At 32.2% G+C, this 24019-nt stretch overlaps 1 protein-coding gene across 1 annotated transcript in view; it reads left to right on the forward strand.

Moving 5' to 3' along the window:
* Positions 1-47: 47 nt before the first annotated feature.
* Positions 48-24019, forward strand: part of LOC148627457 (glutamine--tRNA ligase-like) — a 28345-nt gene continuing 4373 nt past the window's right edge. Inside the window, exons 1-20 of the mRNA XM_088573568.1 lie at positions 48-191; positions 3622-3775; positions 4770-4879; positions 6473-6548; positions 7024-7088; positions 7458-7517; positions 9362-9434; positions 10638-10709; positions 11112-11197; positions 14712-14798; positions 15355-15454; positions 16367-16554; positions 17480-17610; positions 19439-19531; positions 20265-20402; positions 21200-21287; positions 22036-22121; positions 22489-22651; positions 23254-23346; positions 23775-23902. Coding sequence (XP_088429694.1) covers positions 78-191; positions 3622-3775; positions 4770-4879; positions 6473-6548; positions 7024-7088; positions 7458-7517; positions 9362-9434; positions 10638-10709; positions 11112-11197; positions 14712-14798; positions 15355-15454; positions 16367-16554; positions 17480-17610; positions 19439-19531; positions 20265-20402; positions 21200-21287; positions 22036-22121; positions 22489-22651; positions 23254-23346; positions 23775-23902 — 2105 coding nt within the window. The 5' untranslated portion in view covers positions 48-77. The remainder of the gene's footprint in view (positions 192-3621; positions 3776-4769; positions 4880-6472; positions 6549-7023; positions 7089-7457; positions 7518-9361; positions 9435-10637; positions 10710-11111; positions 11198-14711; positions 14799-15354; positions 15455-16366; positions 16555-17479; positions 17611-19438; positions 19532-20264; positions 20403-21199; positions 21288-22035; positions 22122-22488; positions 22652-23253; positions 23347-23774; positions 23903-24019) is intronic.

The following is a 24019-nucleotide window of genomic DNA, read 5'->3' on the forward strand; positions in this document are numbered from 1 at the left end:
CATTATTGACGTTCCGTATTGTTCGGTTCCGTACCTGAGATTAGTTTGATCCACCGGAAGCACGTTGAAAAGTGAAAATGGCCAGTGATTTGACAGCGACGTTTGTTGGCATTGGTTTGAGTGAACAAAAGGCTAAAGAAACTTTAAAAAACGACCAATTGTCTTCAAATTTGAAACAAGCAATAGACCAGGTAATCTCACCAACCTAAATCTAAGCAAATTAATTGTGGTGTCAGTTTTTAATATGTAAACAAACAGATGATGCAACACTTTTTTTTCTTTTTTGCCCGAAAGTTGAAAATTCTTCCCTGTCGTTTGGTTTGGCGCCAAAGGCTGCAAGCCTGACCAAAATAAATTGTGCTGGACCAATTTATTTTTTAGGGAAATTGATAAATTCGGTATGCAAGTGTTTGAAATCAGTTCGAAGTTGAATTCTTTTAATATCTACACACCCTCAATCCCCAATCTCATGCGTATGGCACAAATAATCACAAGGTGCTGCATGCACACATACTTTTAATGAGGGAAAGTAATTTTCTCATGACACTGTTATGCCTTGAGGTAAGATTTAGGACAATTTGGTATTGCTAATTCTGAGTCATCTTACTGATGGTATCCCTCAATGGCTTCTATTACAAGTAGGCATTGGAATTTGCCAGATGCTAGAATGAAGTTTGTAACTATATTGAGTTTGTGTTTTGTCTGTTTGTGTTGTTTTCCCTAGATTTGACTTAAGATGTCTCCAATGTTGATGTTCCTGATTCCTCTGCTAGTTTCTTCATCTAAGTTGACAAAGTTTCATGTAAATATGTTAAATACAATAATGTACTGTAAGCCACTCGCCGGTATCCTGTCCGTAATACCTGCCGGTGGTTACCGTAATGTACATGTAGAACATGTAGTGCTATATTCATATAACTGTTCGATTTTAATAGTTGTATTTGTAGTTTCCATTTTTTTGGGTTCACTTTTTATAGGTTTTACTTATGTGTATATATATATATGCATAGGGTTTTCTGGTATTAGTCTTTGTCCTGTGAGATCGGATCTGGTATGCGTTCCTTTGTTTTGTTGTGAGCATGGATTCCCAATGTTTCTGGTAATCGGGATACTGCTCATAAGATAGGGTATTTGCTGTTAACTTCAAAACGTTTATTATAATAATAATAATGTTTACATATAATGACTATATCAACTGTACGAGTGGTGTCCGACGTGGTGGGAGATAGAACTGTGCTTTCATGAAAGCGGTTATATTATTCCGTTAAACTTCCTGCATAAATAGAGAGTAATATTAGCGGCAGACATACAGAATCATTATCTTCCGTAAGTTAAGTAAAATCCATATTTGGTATAATTTCTTCACCTAAAGTCTGGAAAGATTTTTGGCAAAAATTCTGGATATGTAAATTGCCGCCGAAGATACTTTCAGCTATCTGCCATGTTGAAATACTTTCGCGTTTAAATATATGTTGGGAATTTGTACCAGGTGACCTAAAGTGACCAATGGCAGATTGTCCTTTTTGTAAAGGACGGGGTGTATGGACAATGGGAAATGCTTAAAACAGCAAAAATAAGTTATGTCAACTTGTCCGCTAACTGTCCTTAGTAATATATTAATGAAACAATTCGAGTGAAAGTAAGAAATGGACAAGTTGTGATAAAATAAACGATTGGACACCACATTCATAAATGCGCATCAGTATAGGAGACGAAACAACAATGCATAAGTTTCCTTTGACAAAATAGTACTATTCTTTATAACAAAATGCATGTTCAAGTGTGGCAAGGTGCACCTTACATAAAATTGAAAACTGGGACCTTTACAATGATCCTAATGTGATAAAATTATTTTACATGATGAAATAAAAGAGATTCTTTGACGTTTCACTCCTATCCCCGAAAATGGCGACTTGTTGACGCTGAACAAAACAAAGTACAAAAAATGTTGAATAATAGCCGTGAATCATAACAAGAAGTGATATAACATGAATGACTACTCCAACAATCTTGTGCAGCTACAAGTTACTCCTGATAAAGAGTGGCATAAGTCTGTAAAATGACAAAAATCAATGGAAGTGGGTAAGTGCAACCTTGCCATAGTGAACACTGATTTGACAATTATACAAAAATTGAAATTACTATGAAATAGCATGTGTAGTGACATGTCAAATACTGCTTGTCTTGTGCCACAAGCATATCAAGTATAATAAATTCCTACCCCCATCTCTCCATTAAAAAAAGATTAATTTCCCAAGAATAAAAAAAGTTTCCTACTGCTTCTTACAGTACTTTATCTGACCGAAGCAGTTTACCTAAAGGTGTAGGAGGATGTGTTATTTCATAATTATTGTTAATATTGTGTTTCTCCTTTGTTAAAATCAAGCAATTGAAAAACAGGGTATTACAATGTAACTAGATTATTCCGGCATCTGAGCAATTCTGGGGAAATACAAATAGTTGCACTGGTGTCACTCACTTCACTCTCAGTCCACACCAAGAACTACTTATTACTGGTCATTTGGTCAGATGAAAAATGAAAAACTACTGGTCCCAGCATATTTTGGAAAGACTTTTCAGGACATAATATTAACAATTTTCATTTAATTCTGTGTATTTATTTTAATTCTATACTTTGGTATGATGAAAACAAGGTGTGTCAATTATTAACATTTTGCCTTTTAAACAAAAGTGAAAACACTGAAAAAAAACATTACATAGTAGTACATTTGTGTATGAAGGTCACCAATATTTTTTGTTTTAACTTTGTTAAGTTAAACTCAAACCCATGTACATGTATTATTTCAGATTTTAAGTTTATTTTAATTCTATACTTTGGTATGATGAAAACAAGGTGTGTCAATTATTAACATTTTGCCTTTTAAACAAAAGTGAAAACACTGAAAAAAAACATTACATAGTAATACATTTGTGTATGAAGGTCACCAATATTTTTTGTTTTAACTTTGTTAAGTTAAACTTAAACCCATGTACATGTATTATTTCAGATTTTAAGTTCACATTTGATTGTGATAAGATATTACTTATTGATGCCCATACATTTAACTGAGCCTCACGTTATTTGACACTGATTGTATGTAAATATGTTACTTGAGGAGAATGGGCAAGATAATGCAATTTATAAACAGTGCACACGGGGTTGATTGAATGGTGGATTTTCATGCAGCTTTAAATTTCGGATCAAGTATTAGAATGCATATTAAGTCAAAGTTAGGGATAAATAATTCATAGATTTTCCAGATATTCCTGTTCTGAATGAAAATTCAATTAAAAGAAGGCATACAATCCATTTGTTTGTTGTACATTGTTGAAAAATTGTGTTGAAGCAAACCTGGGTGCTATTTAAATAGCATATCCACCCAGATTTGCTTCAACTCAATTTTTCCCTGAAAAACTAATAATTGAACTACAATTTACAACAAACAAATGGAGACACCACTGAAAACAGGATCAGTATTGATTGAATGCCTTACGATGACATTTCATCTAAATGATCTTGCCCTATTGGGCTCTCTATGATGCTATCTGTCTTCAAAATTGCTGTTAATACATGTATGTATTAGACATTTACATAACACCAATGTATTCTTTTATATTCAGGCTAAAAAATGTGGAGCAAGCACAATAGACAAAGACATGGGAAAGTTATTATACAGCATTGCTTCCAAGTTAAAAGCACAAATTAAGTCCCACCAATCCATGATAATTGAATATGTGGCTCAAAAGAAAATATCATCAGAAATTCAGTTGAATGGTAAGGTTATTTGAAATGCTGTTATAATTTTTTTCCCTTACTCCGTTTACTGGTAAGCTCTGATGATGTAACTTATGGCCTGATCATGTTGCTTAAGGTCTGATAATGGTCTAATCTACATGTACATATAAAAATCTGTAATGACTTGTCAGCTTATCTAACATAAAAGGGATTTCTATATTTAAAGACAGCCATTATAAAGTATTACACAAGCATTTACATGTTACATGTAAAAGATTATTTGCACCCCATGCTGTATTTTTGGTGAGAGGTTAATACATGTACTTGAGCAAGTGATTTCAATGGCAACGTGTATGACTGAAAATAAAGTTCTTGATAGTTACCAGCCAAACTGGATGTTGTTTGGTTATCAGCAGAAACAGCCTTAACAGGGAAGTTCTGCAGCATGGAAATAAAAAAATAAATAATAAAAATATATACCTGTCTGAAATGCATTCCTTTCATTTTTATTTGACTTTATAATGAAACTCATGGAACAGCCACATATTTGATAGTTAAGGAAAAGTTGGATGTACTTATGCATCTTTCTGCACTGTTCTACTGGCTGTTCCAGCCTGCCTTGGAAATAATTTAGCTACGATCATATTATTCAAATCAAAGCATAGCTTTCTAGGATAGGAAAAGCAAACAATTTTTTTATTATGCAAATCTGTTAGCTTTATGTGCATTTGAAAACATCACAAGTTATAATTAGAATATTTGCTGCCATCCATGGAAATTGATATTTCCAGAATTTGCACAAATTCTGAATCAGACCTGCTAAAATTAAGGATATGATAATGATAATTCAAGAATGTTGAACCTTGTGGCATTCCCCTATATAGGCAATGGCTTTTGCCAACTACATATTATTGTGTAACTCATGCGAATGTACTTTAAAATATGAGTGTTTTAGACAGGTTTTTTGTTAATTCTGGTTTCAATTATTCAGTTGTCTGATGCCATTTCAATCTTTTTATATCAACCATTTTAGCTGCAATGGACTACCTTCTTCACCATCCACTGCCACCTGTAGACAGAATTAAGTTTGAGGAGGAGAGTGGGGTGGGAGTTACTATCACACCTGATATGATAGAGGCTGCTGTAAGTATGGTAATTGCACTGTGAAAGGTTTCATTGTGTTTTGTTTGTTTTTTTTTTTTTAAATATTGGGTTTCAAGTATTCAACACTGATGTTGCACCATAATACAAGTTTTAAGTGATTATAATTATTAAAGGTGTTCCCGAAATAATAACATTTATAGTGTTTATGTTGTTCTGGCGTTTAGCAATTTTAAACATACATGATTATGTAAGTATAAGTTATCATATAAATGCATAATAAAAAAAAACAGAAGAGTGGTAAATTTATTCAACAGGTTGTTTTCAGGTCATCCTTCTAAAGTTATCCTGTATTGGTCAGAGAAATAAAAGTATTTCTGGATACTTTTCATAGTACATGTATAAACGTGAAGAAAGAAAGTAAATTTTTTCCAAGATGCATCCAGTCATTATGTACTTCAAAATAATCAAAGTGCTTTAGACGTGTCATTACAACCTTTGTTACAGAAGAACATCGCTGCATATCAATATGGTTGGTCAAATTACATGTACAGTGTATGGATATGAACATAATTGTACAATGCTATTAATGAACTTATCTAAAGTGTGATACCAATTGTCCTGAACAGGTATACAATGTAACTGTTTGAGGGCCAGTGGAAGGCTGTGGGAAATTTCTCACTGTTGATTAAAAGCCCATAGACTGCCTTGTGATCTTTTTATACTCCCTGGGAACAAAGTTAAGGGTGAAATAGGAAACACTATGTCTGTCTGTCTTTGCAGATTCAGGTCCCTGCTATAACTTATTTGTTCTTTAACATTACTATACCATATTTGGCACATTGGTGTATCACTATTAGACAATGTGTCACATACATTCATGACCTCAATATGACTTTGTCCCTTGACCTCAAGGTTTTTTTACTTGGATTTGTGTCTAGGACACAATATTTTTGTGTTTTGGTGTAGGCTTTCAGTTTTCAGCATGTGGGTGAATCACCTTAAGACATTAATTACCTTTAAATGACCTTGATCTTTGAACTCCAGTTAAAATTATTGGAATTTTATTATTCATACCATATTTGGCGTATGAGTGTATTAATAACATGAGATGATGCAAAGTTCATTGGGGTGTATAGGAATCACTCTGTCTGTCTGCAGATTCATGTGTGGGTCATACCTTCTTTGCTCTTCATAGGCATACCATACATGTATTTAGCACATTTGGTGTCTTGGACATTTACTGATGTAGGCTTTCTATTTTTGGTGTGTGGGTGTCTCACCATAAGAGAATGTGTGGGCTAATATTCATTACCTGTAAATGACCGCTATCTTTGAAGTCAAGATGAAATTACATTGCATTGGATTTTTTTTATATTCATACCATCTTTCACATGATTCTGTCCTTTAATGTTTTTCATAATAACATAAAACAGCTTCAGTAACTCAAGTCAGCATAAAATTATATGGTTGGCAGGGGGTAAACTTTGTGAGTTTTACTCACAGTTTTTCTACTTTTTTTTTGCTGTCTGGTGGCATTGTTATCTCTTTTCCCCATTCCCTTCCCCATTTTCCACTTTCTTTGTTCTTTAGTGGATCATATAACCTAAAAACTGTGAACTTTTATGATTACAGGTGGAAGAAGTGATTCAAAAGTATAAATCAGAAATAATGGAGAAAAGATACAGGTTTAATATGGGAACCATAATGGGTAACTTATCAGTTGAAACTAATCATAATAGGAAATATTTTGACATGGCATTTTTGAATCGGAACATAGATATATTATTAGCTGTAAATGTTCATTTTGCATGGTATATGTTTAATGCAGACATCAAAATAAATTAATGTCTTGCACTCTATTATAAACCCAAAATCTGTATAACCATAACTTAAAGGGTAGTAAACATACTTGAAGCTCACAGTTAATGATGACATGCTTTTGATTGAGTTTTTAAGTTGTAAAACTGTCTTTGAATCAAAGGTCATGAAATTAGCTCATTAAATTTTTTTAATGTCTTAAACAACTTGTATTTTAAGAAAATAAGATATGTTAATAGTGCTATATTTATGCAGACTTTGTAATTAGGCTTTTATCTTTTCATCTGGTTTCAAAAATCACAAATATCAATTCAGTTGCTCAATGTATAAACCTGTTGGTAAACATTAAATGTGCTGTTTTGTAGGTGATGCAAGAACCAAGCTCAAGTTTGCTGATGGTAAAATTATAAAGAATGAAGTTGATATGCAGGTACATGTATACAGAACTGAAATGAACATTATCCTTACCCGTATGAAATTCTGTTTTTCATTTACACAAAAAGAGTTAATTGTGTAATGACTAACTATTAGTGTGGAGTTATGTGAATTGGTGGGTTAAGATTATTACATTTATGTGTTGTTTTTAATAATTTGTAATTCTGTTTTTGGTCTCTAGTAAATTTTAATATATACTTGCATATATGTCAATTATAGAAGCTGTTCAAGTTTCACAAATAATTAAGACCATTGTTTGAGTAAAAAATGTATGATTTTATTGTACAAGTGGAAGACAGTATTTTCACTTCTTATATCTTTTGTCTGTCTTTTTTTATATACATCTGTTATTCTGTCACTACAGGTGTTAGATCTGCTTGGTCCAAAAACAGATGCAGACTTGGCCAAACCAGTGAGCAAAAAGGTATTATAACTTTGTTCCTAGATTCTGTAGGAGTTCAGCCATCGGGTCTTGGACAAAAGCCTCCCAGACAAAAGCCCCTATCTTATAATATGCTTAATGTTAATGTAAAAATATATATATATTTTTTTATTGTTATTTTTGATTGTTTAGTTGTTTTTTTTTGTGTATTTTTTATTTTTCTTTTGTTGTGACTGTTTATATTGATATTGCATTTTATTTGTGTTTGTCTTTTTTTGTAATTTTTAATTCTGTTTAGTGTATTTAGGAAGTTTTTGTTTTAATTAAACTGTGTCAATTTCTTTCTATGTTTTTTCAAGGGTATACTCATTTTATATTTGATATTGTATTTCTTATTACCAGAATCATTTGAAATTTCATCAATGAAATAAGAAAAGCTGCCAGTAATACACTTCTTAAAAAGACAACAAAATGACTGTTTTTAGATATATTTCCTTTTTAAAGAGTGTATATTTGAAAACTGTTATCATTTTAATGATGTAATATTGTCTTAAAAAGAAACAAAAAGTTAAAATGTTAACAATTTAGAATTTAATTTCAAATTTTACACTTTCAGTATTAATAGTAATATTATTCGTAATTTATAAAACAATTTCTCATGGGGGTTTTTATCCGCGGGGGGGAGGGGGGGGCTTTTGTTGTCCTGATCCCCAGCCATCTGTGTTGTTTATTATATCAAGGGACTAATGCTTAAATTTGTATTGAGCTCTGTCTATGTAAATTTTGTTGGTATGACTGTCAAAATAGGAATAATAATGCATTAGGACTGAATTTGTTATGTTCAAAAGCTTCAACTTTTGTTTTGAAGTCCAATAAAGTCATGTTCAGACTAGTAAGTCTGACCTCTTTACTGGTCCAAATGTCCAGTATGGCCATACAAACTTTTTGAAGACTACAAGCTGTGTGTTTTCATAAGGTGGTTAGGTTCACATTTGTAGAGCTTGCAGAGCTATTATAATCATTAAACCAAAACTGTAATTAAATGTTCACATCATGGTTATTAAATAGATAACTCAGAAAGAGTAATTTTAACTCCAAGGGACCGTTCAGATGTGTCGAGTTATCAGGAGTATAAGAAATTTAAGTTTGAAGATTTCCTGATTTTTTGTTGTTGTTGTTGGTCCGAGTTGTATTTTATCGTTAGAAATCACTTACTTTCTATGAAGTTTTATTCAGTTCTTGAACATTTTTCATTTTTTTTTTCAGAAGGTTATGTTAATTGATACACATTAAAAATACTGTCTTTGCTTTTAAAAACTTCCAAAGTTTGAGTTGTTGGTCAAGAATTTGTCTTCGTAACATTTTCTTTAATTCTTTCATCATGCCGATCAGTACTATGTTAATTAGAACAACCTAATTCGTAATTACATAGATATTACCTGTAATTTCTTAAAATGACACTTTGACTAGGGCTTCATTTTTTCACACCTTTTATTACCTAAAATTGTTGATGAGTTAGAGTTAGTAAGGGTAATTTTTTAAGATTTATTATCGTGCTGTCCCATTAGTGAGTTTGGGTGTTTGAGAAAACCCAGAGTAATTAATATTGATTTAATAGGAGAAAAGTTCGATACTTTGTATTGTGTTTGAGAAATCCTTGGAGTTCGAGCTGTCCAAGTTTGAGCAAGTGAAGTTTGCCTGTAGTTTTGGTACCACGAAGAAATATCTGTCAAAAATGTTTCAAAAATCACACAAATTAGGTTTTCTTTACCTTGATTGCATACTTAAGTATGGTAAGTCTGACAGCTGTAAGTAATTTTATGCATTGACTTATGTCATGAAGAATTTTTAAATCTGAAGTGGTAAAAGGTCAATTAATTTATCAGGGTGATAAAGGAGGGAAATCTGCTGAGTCAAGTAAAGCAACTAAGGATGATGCCCCCAAAGCTGCTGAGAGCTGTAAGTATGAGTATGTGTTTACTTCGAATCACTAGTAGATACACAGGTTATGCATAATTATCTGGGGCAGTGATGTTGTTGGAATCTTTCTTATTTTGATATTGAGACCAAGATAATACCAATGTTGCTGTGAAATTTAAGAATATGATTTATTAACCAATTTATTACAATATGTATAGAAATGTCCATTCTTTATGAACTGAAAATTTCAACAACTGGTCATTATGAACCGGAAATTCCTACAGCCAATCATTAAGAAATAACACCCTTGCATAATGATGTTTAAAACGGGGCATCAATAGGGGACCATTATGGACTAAATCAAAATGGTGTATATTCCTTACAATAAGTAACTTTGATTAAGTGTGACCTAATAATTCCATTAATTAGATTAGGGTATTCAAAGTTGCTGAAAGACAGTACTGGGACTGAGTATATTGAATTATTAGGTATGTTTCATCTTGTACTGTAAATTTACAATTTTTTTTTTGGGTGGGGATTACTGCCTCGGGCCATTACAGCCATCCTTGGCCATTATTAATACCTCGTGTTACTAGGCCAATATGGAAGAGGCCATACATTAATACTATAATAAACAATGATTTTCGTCAGTACCTTCATTAAAAAAATCTTGACATTCTTTATATTAAAGTCATCAGTAAAAACAAAATGTTATTGTTTTTGGAATGTTTGATAATGATGTGTACAGATAGCCTTTTAATCAGATGAGTATTGGGGATCAGATGTAATTTTGAAATCACAAATATAACATTTAAATCAGTTTCTATAGCAACAATTCATAGCTAACTTTCAAAGAGCGATGTATTATTTCTTGTGAAATTGGAACTATGAAAACAAAGTTGTATTATTACCATAATAGTACTTTAAATTGTTTCTGTTTTCATTAGAGTCAAATAGTCCAACTAGGTTATCCATTTAAATTTATTATTTGGCTAGTTATTATAGAGCTACCATTGTGTATGGTTGTCATGGAAAAGGAAAACATGAACTATTCTGATTTTTATGTGTACTATAACTGCCTCTAAATCTTGTGAGTCACTCTCAAATGAACTCAGTTGAGTTTGTTAATTTTGTTTGACTTAAAGACCATATTACTTATTATTATGATTGACTATGGATGAGAGTAAAACTTGTTTATCATAAATGATACTTCTTCCTAATTATTTTGTTAATAATTTTCAGTTGTCAGTGAGGATGGTGAAGTTAAAAGCTTTATGGATATAATGGGTGCTGCTCTTAAGTTTCACAAAACAGGTAAGCTTTTTAGCTTCTAGATTACTACATGGTTACTTCTTATATTTTGTTGTGCTAATTTCCTTGTACTTGTTTTTATCTTGTTCTGGATTAAGTTGGAAAGATTTTGGTAGAAAAGATTTGGACATTATTTAACTTACATAAACTCTAAAAAAGATGATTTCATTTTTTCAAAATAATTTTGATAAACATTTTCAACACGTAGCCTGCCATTTAGAAAAAAATGTGTCTTGTCATTTGAAACAACAAATTCGAAGATCAAAATATATTGATCTCAGTAAAGATAGTATTAATAATGAATATATTTTAAACTTACGAGTCAGATTGTGGAATTTTGTCAATAAGTAAGTAATCTGTTAGCATTGGTTAGAAACTAGTGGTCAATATATCTTCCTATTTTAGGTGAAAATTATAAAACAGAAGGTTATGTGATTTATCCTAGGACCATGGAGCTGTTGAAGAAACATATGGATGAAATTGAAGGAAAGGTAATATTAATATTTTTTTCTGTTTTAAATAACATATTCTATAATACTCTAAGATTTTTATTTATTTACTTTCTTTGATATATCTGCAGGTCCATACAACATTATATGGACTGCCTTGCTTTCAAATTCAGAAGGTGATGTAATGATTTATGAAGTGATGTATGATTTTCTCCTTTCTTTCACATAAAAACTCCAGAGAAAACTATGTATGAAAATTTTGCTATAACAATTAGTTCATGATACTTCTGGTCAAATTACATTATGTGGGCAGGTTAGTCACCCCAAACTTTGGACTTTACTTATATTTTTCGGTGACCAGCTGGTCCATATCATATATTGCCATATGACTCAGAGCATCATGAAGTGTTTGCTAAATAGATTTTTTCATTATTCATTCTAAACCATATTCTAAATAATATAGCTTCAAAGCATATAATGACATGTAAATAAGATTCTCTATGATTTTGGTTGTTTGATCTACCATATAAGTGTTTTTTTGTTTTTTTTTGCACATGGAAAATTTCACATTTTTTTTTTTTGGCGTAATGTAATTTTAGTGGGAGACAAATAGTTCAGTGAATTTGTCAATGATAAATAACCTTTCATAAATGTTTCCTATTATTTAATTTTTGTGTTTCAACTTTGATCACCAATATAGCGAGAATTAAATCACCATGAAAAAAAGAACACTCATGGTACTTCTTGGAAGGCTAGATATCTGTGATATCACACCATGAACTGTGTTATATCAACTAGTGATATGAAAACTTCACCGTGGCAATTGGGTTATTTTGTGAATGTGTATCATTTTTTTTTTAAAAATGTGATTGGTCAAAATGAAGTTATGACGTTTCTAATATTGTTCTCCAACGCCAATGGTGACATCATTGGCGCCAAATCCCTAGAATTTCCACCATGCCAGATGACAAATGTCAGACAGTTGAAACATTCCAAAAGAATCATTGAACAAAGGTTATGACTTGTGAAAGTCGATTATTGCAAACAATTACTCTCTTTGTTTAATCTCAACGTCATGACAAACTCATCGAGGCTCATTTGTTATGATGTTGAAATTAAATAACTTGAGTTGATATTATGCAATGTTCAACTTTCACTCATTATGAAACCTATAGTGATAGCATTGATATTTTAGAATATTTTGTATATTTCACAAGCTTGAGAGTGTCAGATATACTATGAAGGATATACTTTTTGATATTCATTCAGTAACTCTTTTGTTGTATACCAAAGCTTAAATTGTGTTATAAATGCCTTTGTGTTATCAGTGGCATCATGAATTTCGGCTATATTTGCACTAGTGTTTACTTGAAATATATTGCAGGCTGATGTTTGATTGCTTTTTAGCTCACTTGGCCAAAGGCCATGTGAGCTTTTGCCATCACTTGGCGTCCGTCGTCCGTCCGTCGTCCGTCCGTAAACTTTTACATTTCAATCTTCTTCTCTGAAACCACAGGGCCAAATAAAACCAAACTTGACACAAATGTTCACTGGTATGAGGGGATGAAAGTTTGTGATTTTGGTGCCGATCGGAAATTCAAGATGGCCGCCACCGAGGATCTTAGTTTAACATTGGACCCTATGGGAGAAACATGTAAAAATCTTCTTCTCGGAAACCACTTGACCAAATTAAACAAAACTTGACACTATTAAATGTTCACTGATATGAGGGGATGAAAGTTTGTGATTTTGGTGGCGATCAGAAATTCAAGATGGCCGCCACCGAGGATCTTAGTTTAACATTGGACCCTATGGGAAAAACATGTAAAAATCTTCTTCTCGGAAACCACTTGACCAAATTAAACAAAACTTGACACAAATGTTCACTTTTATGAAGGGATATAAGTTTGTGATTTTGGTGCCAATCGGAAATTCAAAATGGCCGCCACCGAGGATCTTACTTTAACATTGGACCCTATGAGAAAAACATGTAAAAATCTTTTTCTCGGAAACCGCTTGACCAAATGAAACAAAACTGGAAACAAATGATCGTTGGCATGAGGAGATGAAAGCTTGTGATTCTTTTGCCATTTCAAAATGGCTGCCACTGTGGATCTTAACTTAACCAAAGTTTCCGCTCGAGAAAATATACATCTAGAGGTCGCCACATGATCTTCAACCAGTTGGAAATTTCCTCCATGTAGCAAGCTCTAAATTGCCCCAATAAAAACAAAGTGGATAAATCAGTGAACACAATACTGAGGGGGGGCTGGAGGGGGTCTGATCCCGGAATCCCGACTTTATTTTTACTAAATCCTGAAATCCCGAACAACAAAGGAACTTAAAAACTGCTAAAATCCCGATTCCCGGAGGATTTATTTCCCGAAATCCCGGGCTTAATTCTCAGAAATCCCGAAATCCTGAGCTTAAAAACCTCTGATCCCAGCATCCCGAAAAAGGTCCGGCCCTTCCTCAATACTATATCAGTTTATCATTTATGGTAAGAAACTAAAATGTTTTAAAAAAAGACAACTACATGCCAGTGACTATATTTCCTGCCTTGGGGCAGGCGCAAACAATATGCAGCGGGGTTAAACTAGTTTTGTTGGATCCAAACCCTCCCCCTCTATACGGTCAAAGGCTAAAATAAATACAAAGTTAGACACACAGTAAAAATCAACCTGAAACACATCCAATTCATTAGAAAAGTACCTCAACAATTATTAACAATAACATAGAAGACAAACAAATGAGGTATAAACAATGAATGCTCGCAGTTACTGAAAGCAAGCTCAGGACACAAATAAGGATGACAAATCTTCAAGCCTCCCAACACAAAAAATATCAGTTACAAAACTTCCAAAGGATTTAGAACTGCAACATCATAGACTATGTTGGTCTAGCAAGAAGTTGTGCAATGACTAAAATGCTAAAATATGAATGATTAAGTTATAATGTAATGATCTAATAAGAGTATCAATATTTTTTCCTACAAAGACAAGATTTAATGATCTAACAACAATGTCGAATTTATATCCTTTATGAATCAGTCTATTTAAATAATTCTTAAGATTTGATGGACATTGTTTGCATTTATGTGCCTTGTAAACTATATTTCCATACAAAACTGGATGTGAAATGCCTAGTTTAATAAGATTAGTTTTTTAGCAAAGTAATCATGTTGGAGGCTAAGAAACGCTGTGTTTTGCAGAAATTTCATGGATTCCGCAAAACAATGGCAATTTCTGCATTTTTAAAGGCCTGGTTCCGGATTTTAGTATGTTGGGGTTGCGAACTATGCATTATGTCCCCTTTCCAGCCTGTCCCATGCAATAATTCCTGTTTACCAATGCTTTAAATTGCAAGAAAATCTTCATCTAAGGAAAATTCCTTGTAAATTTACGCAAAATTATATGAAATATTTAGCAAGTAATTAAACCAGGTGAGCGATACAGGCTCACGTGAGCCTCTGGTTATAGTTAATATGTTCGTATTATACAGAAATTTATTGTTAATATCTTTTTTTTGTTTAATTTATGATGATAATTTATTACAGGTACACACCAGATTTCCACCAGAACCTAATGGTATATTGCATATAGGACATGCTAAAGCTATCAACTTCAACTTTGGTTATGCTAGGGTAAGGTAATTTATTTATTCCATTGTATGAGATCAGAAAACTGACTTGACACCAATATCCCTCCTTTTTGTACCACCACAAAAAAAATTGCAGTTATTCTAACCTGCTGCTGTTGTCATCTGTGCACAATTCATTTTCAAGACAGTAGTAGTGCTTGTTTATATATTCCATGATGAGAGATCAGAAAACTGACTTGACACAAGTATCTTTCGTTTTTGTTATCTGGATGGAATTTTACCCTATTCTGCCATATCACTAAATGAGGGCTAGAATTGGTTGTGAGGATTATGACTGGAACCATTTTGGAAGTAGAGACAAAAAAGGAACCAGAAACAAGCATTTTCAGAATTCTTGCCAATCACTTGACTACTAGTAATTGGATCTCTTTGATATTGTACCACAACATGCCATACCACCAAGGAAGGCTGTGATTGATTTTGAGGTTGTGATTTCAAAATTAGGGGCCATTAAAGCACATTTAAATCAGAGTTAAAAATTACAAAAAAATACAGAATACTTTTAGACAGAATTTCCTAAAGTGCTTCTATTATTTCAGGCAAATGGAGGAAACACATATCTCAGATATGATGATACCAATCCAGAAAAAGAGGAAGAAAAATTCTTCAAAGCCATCTTAGAAATGGTCAATTGGCTAGGTATGAATAAACATTCTACCAGGAGTAATATTTGATGTACCATTCCTTTTTCTAATCACACAACCACCTTGCTGCCTGTAGTCCATAGTATGCTTACTATTACACCATCAGCCATTCCCTGCCCCCCACCCCAACAAAAAGAGAAGGTATGATTATAGTTATTCAACAACTTTACTATATACAATGCAAGGAAACAAGTGCACAATACATTAGGTGGGAGAACTTCACTTTCCACTATTTTTTTGTGGATTCTAAAGTAGTATTATGCTTATAGCATGTTCAGATACCAGTCAGACATTTAAAAATGTTATTATTTTATTCAAGGAACATTCCACTAGCTTTGATTGAAGTATGGTTTCACATTGTTGTCAAGATATATGGGTCACAACCTAAGAACATAGTTAAGGGATGACAATTTAATGACAAAAATGTGATATGTATTGTTTAATGGATGATTAAATTGTGGTTTTAAATTTTCACCATTTCATTAATTTTCAGTTTTATTTTATCTGCCAAAACAACAAAATAGGGGAAAAGGTCTATTATCAGTGCTAAATTTGTTATTTTCAAAGGTCTCCAAAGCCAATTTAATTTAGGACATCATATTTTCAATAGTTGAGTAATGATATGCTTATAAATATGGTAGAACATGCTAAATCATTCATTAAAATTCTAAACAGCAAAAAAAGAAAAAAAAAATCTCCATATCAAATTTCTAATTTCAAGTCCTGCAGGAGGCCAAATACGGGCCTTATCAATTTTAGTCCTTTGCAATGGTTGTCTTCATCATTACATATATTTCTTGCATATGTTTACAAAATAAATTTAATTTTTTTTTCTTTCACTTTCTACCATGACAATTAGTCACTTTCAGGAACATATATGATTTTAGACTTATTGTATCTTTTTTAGGTTACAAGCCTTTTAAAGTGACCCATGCTTCAGACAACTTTGACAAACTGTATGAATTGGCTGTTGATATGATCAAGAAAGGCCATGCCTATGTCTGTCACATGAAATCTGAGGACATCAAAGGCTTCAACCCACCAGACTCACCCTGGAGGAACAGACCTATTGAAGAATCTCTACAATTGTTTGAAGTAATGTTTGCCCCTTTTAAATTGGAAAGGAGTACATATTTCTAGCATAAAATCTTAGTTTTACACAAATTTTACCCCTACATAATCCTAATATTGATCTAATATTGGAAAATAATTGTTACTAATTGCTTGATGTCATGTTTCCCAAAAATCTTTTCCCCGAAAATAAAAAAGTTGAACCTCGTACTTATCAGTAATGCCTTATGTTTACACACACGAATCATGGTTCTGGCACAGATATTGAAGTAGCAGTCTTTTTAAAAAATAGACATGAGGTGATTCATGTATGTCAAAAACCCACTGAATTTTATTTTTAAAATTCAGAAACAGATACTGATCACATGACCAGTCTTAATTGTCATTCAATTGTTGCATTTAAGAGATAAAAATTATATAGATAGTACATGCAAATTGTACTTTGCAAGAGTTATTGTTGATTTAGTTGATTTTAGTGGGAGATGAATGTATGGTTTTCTAAAAAGAAAAAAAAATACACTGTTTACAGAAAAGACTATTGTTATATAAAATTATAACATATGTAGACCGAAAAAGCATCATTTGTTTTGTGAGTTTGTCTACACCATGAATCACCTCTACTATAGGCAGTGCCTAAATTTTATATATAGACTGGTACTTAAATATTTTCCCCGAATAACCTCAGATCCAACCAATGTAATATATAAGAAGCCTTTATGAACTGTCAAAGAAAGCTGTCTAATATTTATTCCTCTACAACTCTTGGAAGCAACTGAAATTTATGTAAGCTTTTTTATCAAAGTTTTGTTGTAACTGTATTTGATTGCATTATTTAAATAACAGATATAAGTTCTGCATTCTGATAATAAACGTCAGAACCGTAATTATAGAATAATGGATTTACTGTTTAGTTACAATACTTGATTCAATAAGTAATCATTATTTGTAGGACATGAAGAATGGAAAAATTGCTGAAGGAGAAGCCACACTAAGAATGAAAACTGTTTTAGAAGAAGGGAAGAAAGATCCAGTGGCTTACAGGATTAAATTTACTCCTCACCATAGAACTGGGGATAAGTGGTAAGTTTCCTGGAAACATTGACATGTCCCTCTAGTTTGCTGCAAGGTTAAAAGTTCACTCAATTCCCCCTTGAATGCAGTCATAATTTACTTCATCCCACAACTTGTTTTCACTAAAAACAGGAGTGCCAAATTTGAAGAATTTTTAGCAGCTAATGATGAAATTATACAGTGACTAAATATTAAATGTATTAGATTTAACCACTTCCTGTATAAATGGCCACCCCACCCCCCATGTAGTACCAAAAACACACTGAACCTAGACCTATGCATTGTAAGTGCATTATTTGTGTGTATTCTGATTAAAAGTAGTCAAAATAAAGCTGAGAATGTATACTTTAAAATCATATTTGTAATTTACTACAAAAGTGTATGAATATTGTTTACATGTGTGAGTAATTTGTCTCCATGCTGTCAGTTACCAGAAAGGGTAAAAATTTGGATTTTCAGTACTATTTATTCAAGTAAATTCTGTGATGAAAATCTACCATCATCATAACATATAGCATAATGATTTTGAAAGCCTTATTTCAGAAGCTTCGCAATGGTATGCAACTTTAAGATGTCATTTGTCCTGGGAATTCACAGTGAAACTTCTAAAATTACTTTTTTTACATGTAAATTAATGGAAACGTTAGAAGTGGTTAGTGAGACCACAAGCTAACTTATGATATATTTCAGGAAAATGCATAATTTGACGAAAATTGCCTTTCCTGGTTATTGTTTCCATTTTCCCGTAAAATCAGTGTAGTGATATTGGTAATCTGGTTATATTTTAAGGGATGCATTGTGCAAGGCATTTTGAAAAACAACTTGGCAGTAAGATTTTTATCAATAAAACAGACTCATAATTTGATGTCATCCCTGAAATACCTAACGTCACTGTTTGGGATATTCAAAGTATCCAAATTGTCATACAGCACAGACTAAGAATTACACAGTGATGAAATAGGCTTGATATTAATTGTTGAAATTTTTCCTTTTTTCCTAATGATCAATGACATTAACCATTACAACTTCCTGAACTATCATAGATATCAAATTGGTATGACAAGTTAGCTAAAATTGTCATTTTAAGTAAGGAGGGGCATGATATAAAAATGGTAATTTCTTTGTAGTCCCATGTCTGATTTTAATAGTTTTGTAGTGTTAGAAACTTAATTTTTGGTCAACATAGGCCCATCATAATTTAATGTGGACCGAACTATACATTTTAAAGGAAATTAGGTCCATAGGTCTACTGCTAATTTCTTTCACTGGTTTTGGTCTTATTAGACTTGCATTACGACAAGCTTTAATAAAATGTAAACAAAGATATACATAAAAAATCATAAGATGTTCTTAATATGGAAAATGAGTATGATTAAGTAATAATTTTGTAGAATTTTAACTCAGATAGTCCTTTATGGTTTGTACTTCAATAACCTCTATGTATACATGTTCATTGAAAGTGAAGATTTTCCAGTGTAATCCAGTATATCACAAGAACCATTGATAACACATTGAGTGCTGTAAATGGGAAATTTTCACACCATCCTATTTTCACTATATCTGTGATCAATCTAGTTTCAGGCAGTTTTAAATTAAGGATCATTCCTCAAATCATGTAATATTCTTGGAAGAAAACAATCAGGACAGTTTTAGTTTGGTGTAGCAGGTCTTGCTGCAAAACTTTTGAAGGAGAATATCTTTGCAAAAAAGTAACATAACCTTAGGAATTAAATGATTAACTTAAAGCGTATTGTAATAAAAATTTGATGAGAATTAGTACTTGTCATTCTTTTTAATTTCTCATTATCAAATTAATTTAATTTGTACGTTATTTCAGGTGTATATATCCTACCTATGACTACACCCATTGTCTGTGTGACTCTCTAGAAAACATTACTCATTCTCTATGTACCAAAGAATTTCAGTCCAGGTAAAATTATTATACAAGTACTATTTATATGTTGTATATGCTTGACAAAATATTAAACAAAATGTTAAGTTTCATTTTTTTGTTGGGAAACTTATATTTGTGACTTGTAGATTTTTAAAAAAATGGGCAAGGTAACTTCACCTTTTTAGTCTCATTATCACCAAATCAAAGCTCTTTTTGACATGAGTTTAGGAACTTAAAAAGGTAAAAGTATTTGTTTTTTTCTTTAGCCGTTCCATGTTGTACAATACTGTCATTTAAATGGCATTTATTAAGACAAAGGTAAATTCTGTTTCCGATGGAAGTTCTATTTATAGGAAACATCTGTTTCCTTCCCCCAATTATCAAGTAAAAGTGATATTCCTGATCGTCATAAATATTGTGCATTGTTATTTCTGCTTTCATTGCTACTTTACAGTGTAATGTACTGAACTTCAAATATGCAGATTACTTGAACTATGGAAAAACATCAGTGTAACTAATTTCACTTACACAATTGATTTTGGTAAAGCTTGTATTATCTAAGCCAGACAGCCCTCAGATCGCCGAAGGGGTGAAATGATAAAGTTAGTTTGATTTTACAATGTGTAACAATATGGCTTCTGCAACTATGAATCTTGAAGCATACAAGATTGAACCTCTAAGCCATTTCAAGTGTACACTTACTTCCTTCTGTAAAATTTACTATACCTAGAAAAGTGATAAATATAAAATATGTAATTTTTTTTTTCAGACGCTCATCATACTATTGGTTATGTAATGTTTTAGACCAGTACTGTCCTGTACAGTGGGAGTACGGACGTCTTAATCTCAACTATGCTGTTGTCTCCAAACGTAAAATAGCCAAGTTAATTACCTCAGGACATGTCAGGTAGGACAGTTAATTACCTCAGGGCATGTTAGGTAGGACAGTTACTTACCTCAGGACATGTCAGGTAGGACTGTTAATTACCTCAGGACATGTCAGGTAGGACAGTTAATTACCTCAGGACATATCAGGTTGGACAGTTAATGTCTGATTAAATTTCATAGTGTAAAATTAGAGAGGATTTTAAATACTGTTTGAATAAAGAAAATATTTTATATCGAGTTTACATACATAATATTTTTAAGTGAATATTCCTGATGAAAAAGTTGGTTTGATGTAAATTGTGAATATTTATGTTTCTATTACATTTAAACAGAGTTTAAATTTAACATGATTTGGTAGGCTAATTTTGTAAATAGATAATACCTCTTATTAAGCAAAATCTTCATGTTTTATTCTAATACAAGTAATGTATTTTTGTGTTGGTGTTTCACTTTGTGCACATGATAGAAAAAAGAACAGATATGGCGATATGTAACAAATGGACTAGCACATATCCTGAATACAAAATAGTAAATATTTTCTCCTAAAGGTCTTCAACAGGTGTAAACACACCCTTAAGTAAGCTCTGAAAGGCCCAACAACAAAGTAATAAAATCCATGATAACATAAGGATGACAATTCTTCAAAATCAAACTGAAAAATAATATAAAGACACATTAATGATCAACATCTCCTGACCGTGAACAGGCACATGAAATCTGCCATGGGGTAAAACTAGTTTTATAGGCCATAACCATGGTAGTCAGTATCTCAAAACAAAACAAAAATGTATCATAGTAAAAATATGTATATTTTAGAGATTGGGATGACCCTAGGCTTTTCACACTGACAGCTCTTCGCAGACGTGGTTTCCCACCCGAAGCTATCAATCTCTTCTGTGCCAAGGCAAGTATTTTTACAATGACATTAATTTTGTGTTTATTTAAGGCCAATGTTATTTCCAAAGATATTTGGAAAATAGCATAAAGTACTGAAATCTTTAATTCGTATACATGATTATGATGATGTGTAATAAAAGTATGGACCCAGGAAGATCAGCATAGATCATTGGTTTCCTGGTTTGTGTGAGTACTTTAAACCTAATCAACTCCATTACATTTGTTTCACAGTTTAATTACAGTGTCTATAACTTAGCCAGGCATGACCCAGATTGTTGTTTGTAATTGAATGCTCTTCAGATGTTGTACATCTTCTTATTATTTGTGACATCTAATACAGTAGATTACCAAAAAGAAATGTAAAATGTAAGAAAGCGATTTCGAATTAAAAAAGTATAATACAAGATCGGACATGTTTTGAATCTGGAACGTTTAAGGTCAGCAGCCCATTTCACAAAAAATTGTAAGAGTAAAATAGTAAAATTAATTTATGATGTCATAAATTACAACTAATTTTACACTTAACAATTTTTTGTGAAGATGGCTGCTGGATTTTATTTGTGAAGTATAAAATATTGAAAAGTATTGAAATGTTTTCTTTTGTATCTGTTGGCATTTTTTGATTTGCAACTGAAGAATGTCATGCCTTTCAATATATATTTCAGATTTGTGTAAATATTAAGAGATAGCGAATATAAACCTTAGTTATTGTTCCATTTTATTTTTTCTGTCACATTTGAATTTTACTTTTGTAGGTTGGTGTGACCATGGCCCAGACAGCACTAGATCCTTCAATGTTAGAGGCCTGTGTCCGAGATGTACTTAATGTTACAGCCCCAAGGTAAACTTAATTAACAAATTACTGATAACCTTGCCATTTAAGTTCATTGAAATGGAAACGATTTCTGCATGTGTTTACAAGTCAGTCTGTGTGCATGTCAGACTCCATGTTATGTAGTCAGATTAAGAATATGGTAGTTTTGAACTTGAAAAGTTATATATATATTGATTGAGTCTGATATAAGGACTGGTTAAGAAATGGATGTATAATTAGTGCAGTACCTGTGTCTAAATGTGAATATTTACCCACTTTTTTATTTGCCTTGTTATCAATAAACCTTGCACCCCCTGTCACTAGAATTCCTTCTCTGCAATTTCAAGACTGTTTTATTTATAATAGTGCCAGCATGTGTCACCTTTCTTTTCAGAGTAATGGCAGTATTGGAACCCTTGAAAGTAACCATCAGTAATTTCCCTGGTGACCACTCGGGCAATATAACAGTCCCTAACTTCCCAGCAGACGAGTCCAGAGGTTCACACACTATTCCATTTACCTCCACGTTATATATAGAGAGAAGTGATTTTAAAGAGGTAAGTTAATAGTTGTGAAAATATGAGGAAACTATGTGTTCATATACTCCCAAATCACAAGAGTTAGAATAACAAAAAGAAATTTAAAGAATTAAAATGTAAATGATTTGCTAGATTTGAAAAGGAGGAATGACCAGAGTTACATGTATATTCAATACTGATGTTATTAAAAATTTTGATAGTCCTCTTAACAAATCATTCTGACATCCATTTGTTACAGTTTGGGTTTCTGACTTAATTAAATCTTTTCAAACTAAAACAAAATGTTTTTGACTTTAAAATACAGATCATGTTTCTTTATGGCATATATTGCCTAATAAGGGGTTGATATTATAAACAGAAGGTATCCCAGACAATCATTTGCTCACTTTTTGCCCAAATTGCACATGCCATCAACAAAAGATTCCCAACAAAAACAGGGATTCCAATCCTGGAACCCAACCTCTGCCAACGATTCTGTTGTATTAGCCCTTTTCCATGTGAAGTGTAGGGGTATATGTTGTTACCAGATCAATTTTCTCTGGTTTAAGTAAAGCAATATTCAAAACATTATTTGAGCTGAGATTGAATGCAATATTACTTATCTGTTATATCTATTGTAGACTGCAGATAAGAATTACAAGAGATGGTCAAAAGAACAGCCAGTAGGACTCAGACATGCTGGTTATGTTCTTACTGTGGATAAAATAAATAAGGTAAAATATACACTGAAATGTTATGCCATTTGATTTTGTTATATTTATTGTATAAGGACTGTTTATTTCTGATCTTACTGATTTGTTAAAGCAACAAAAAATTGATGTGGAGTATTATAATTACTATGTGCTTCAACCCTTGGAGAATATCCTTTGTGTTGGACTTTTTCTCAGAAAAGCACAAGTGAAGAAAATTTACCAAGATAGTAGTTAGTGTTTGAGAAACTGTTAGCATGTTAATAGGAAAACTGAATATTTACAAGGTAATTAAAATCATTTTTTGTCCAAAGTAATGAACTTATGATAGAATTTCAACTTATTTTTGGAAAAGCTGTTTTTATAAAACAAAAACTGTAACAATTTCCTGGTGTGAGTAGTGGTTAATTTCCAAATTCTTTTACCCTTGTTTTTTTTAATTTATATTCCAGGATAGTGAGGGTAATATAACAGGTATAGTGGCTAAGTGTACTAAAACATCCGATACAGCAAAACCTAAAGGATTTATACACTGGGTTTCTAACCCTATAATATCAGAAGTCAGACTGTATGAATGTCTGTAAGTATATATTATGATACAGGAATTCATTGATGATGGTGTTAGGGCTTTAATCACCCATTCTTTTTGTCAAAGTATTGTTAGTTTAGAAATTACAGAGATAAAAAGTGATGTAGT

Source organism: Perna viridis, chromosome 1 (assembly GCF_037379345.1).
Source record: "Perna viridis isolate PV_CMFRI_1.1 ecotype Kerala chromosome 1, ASM3737934v1, whole genome shotgun sequence".
NCBI classification, from domain to species: Eukaryota; Metazoa; Mollusca; class Bivalvia; order Mytilida; family Mytilidae; genus Perna; species Perna viridis.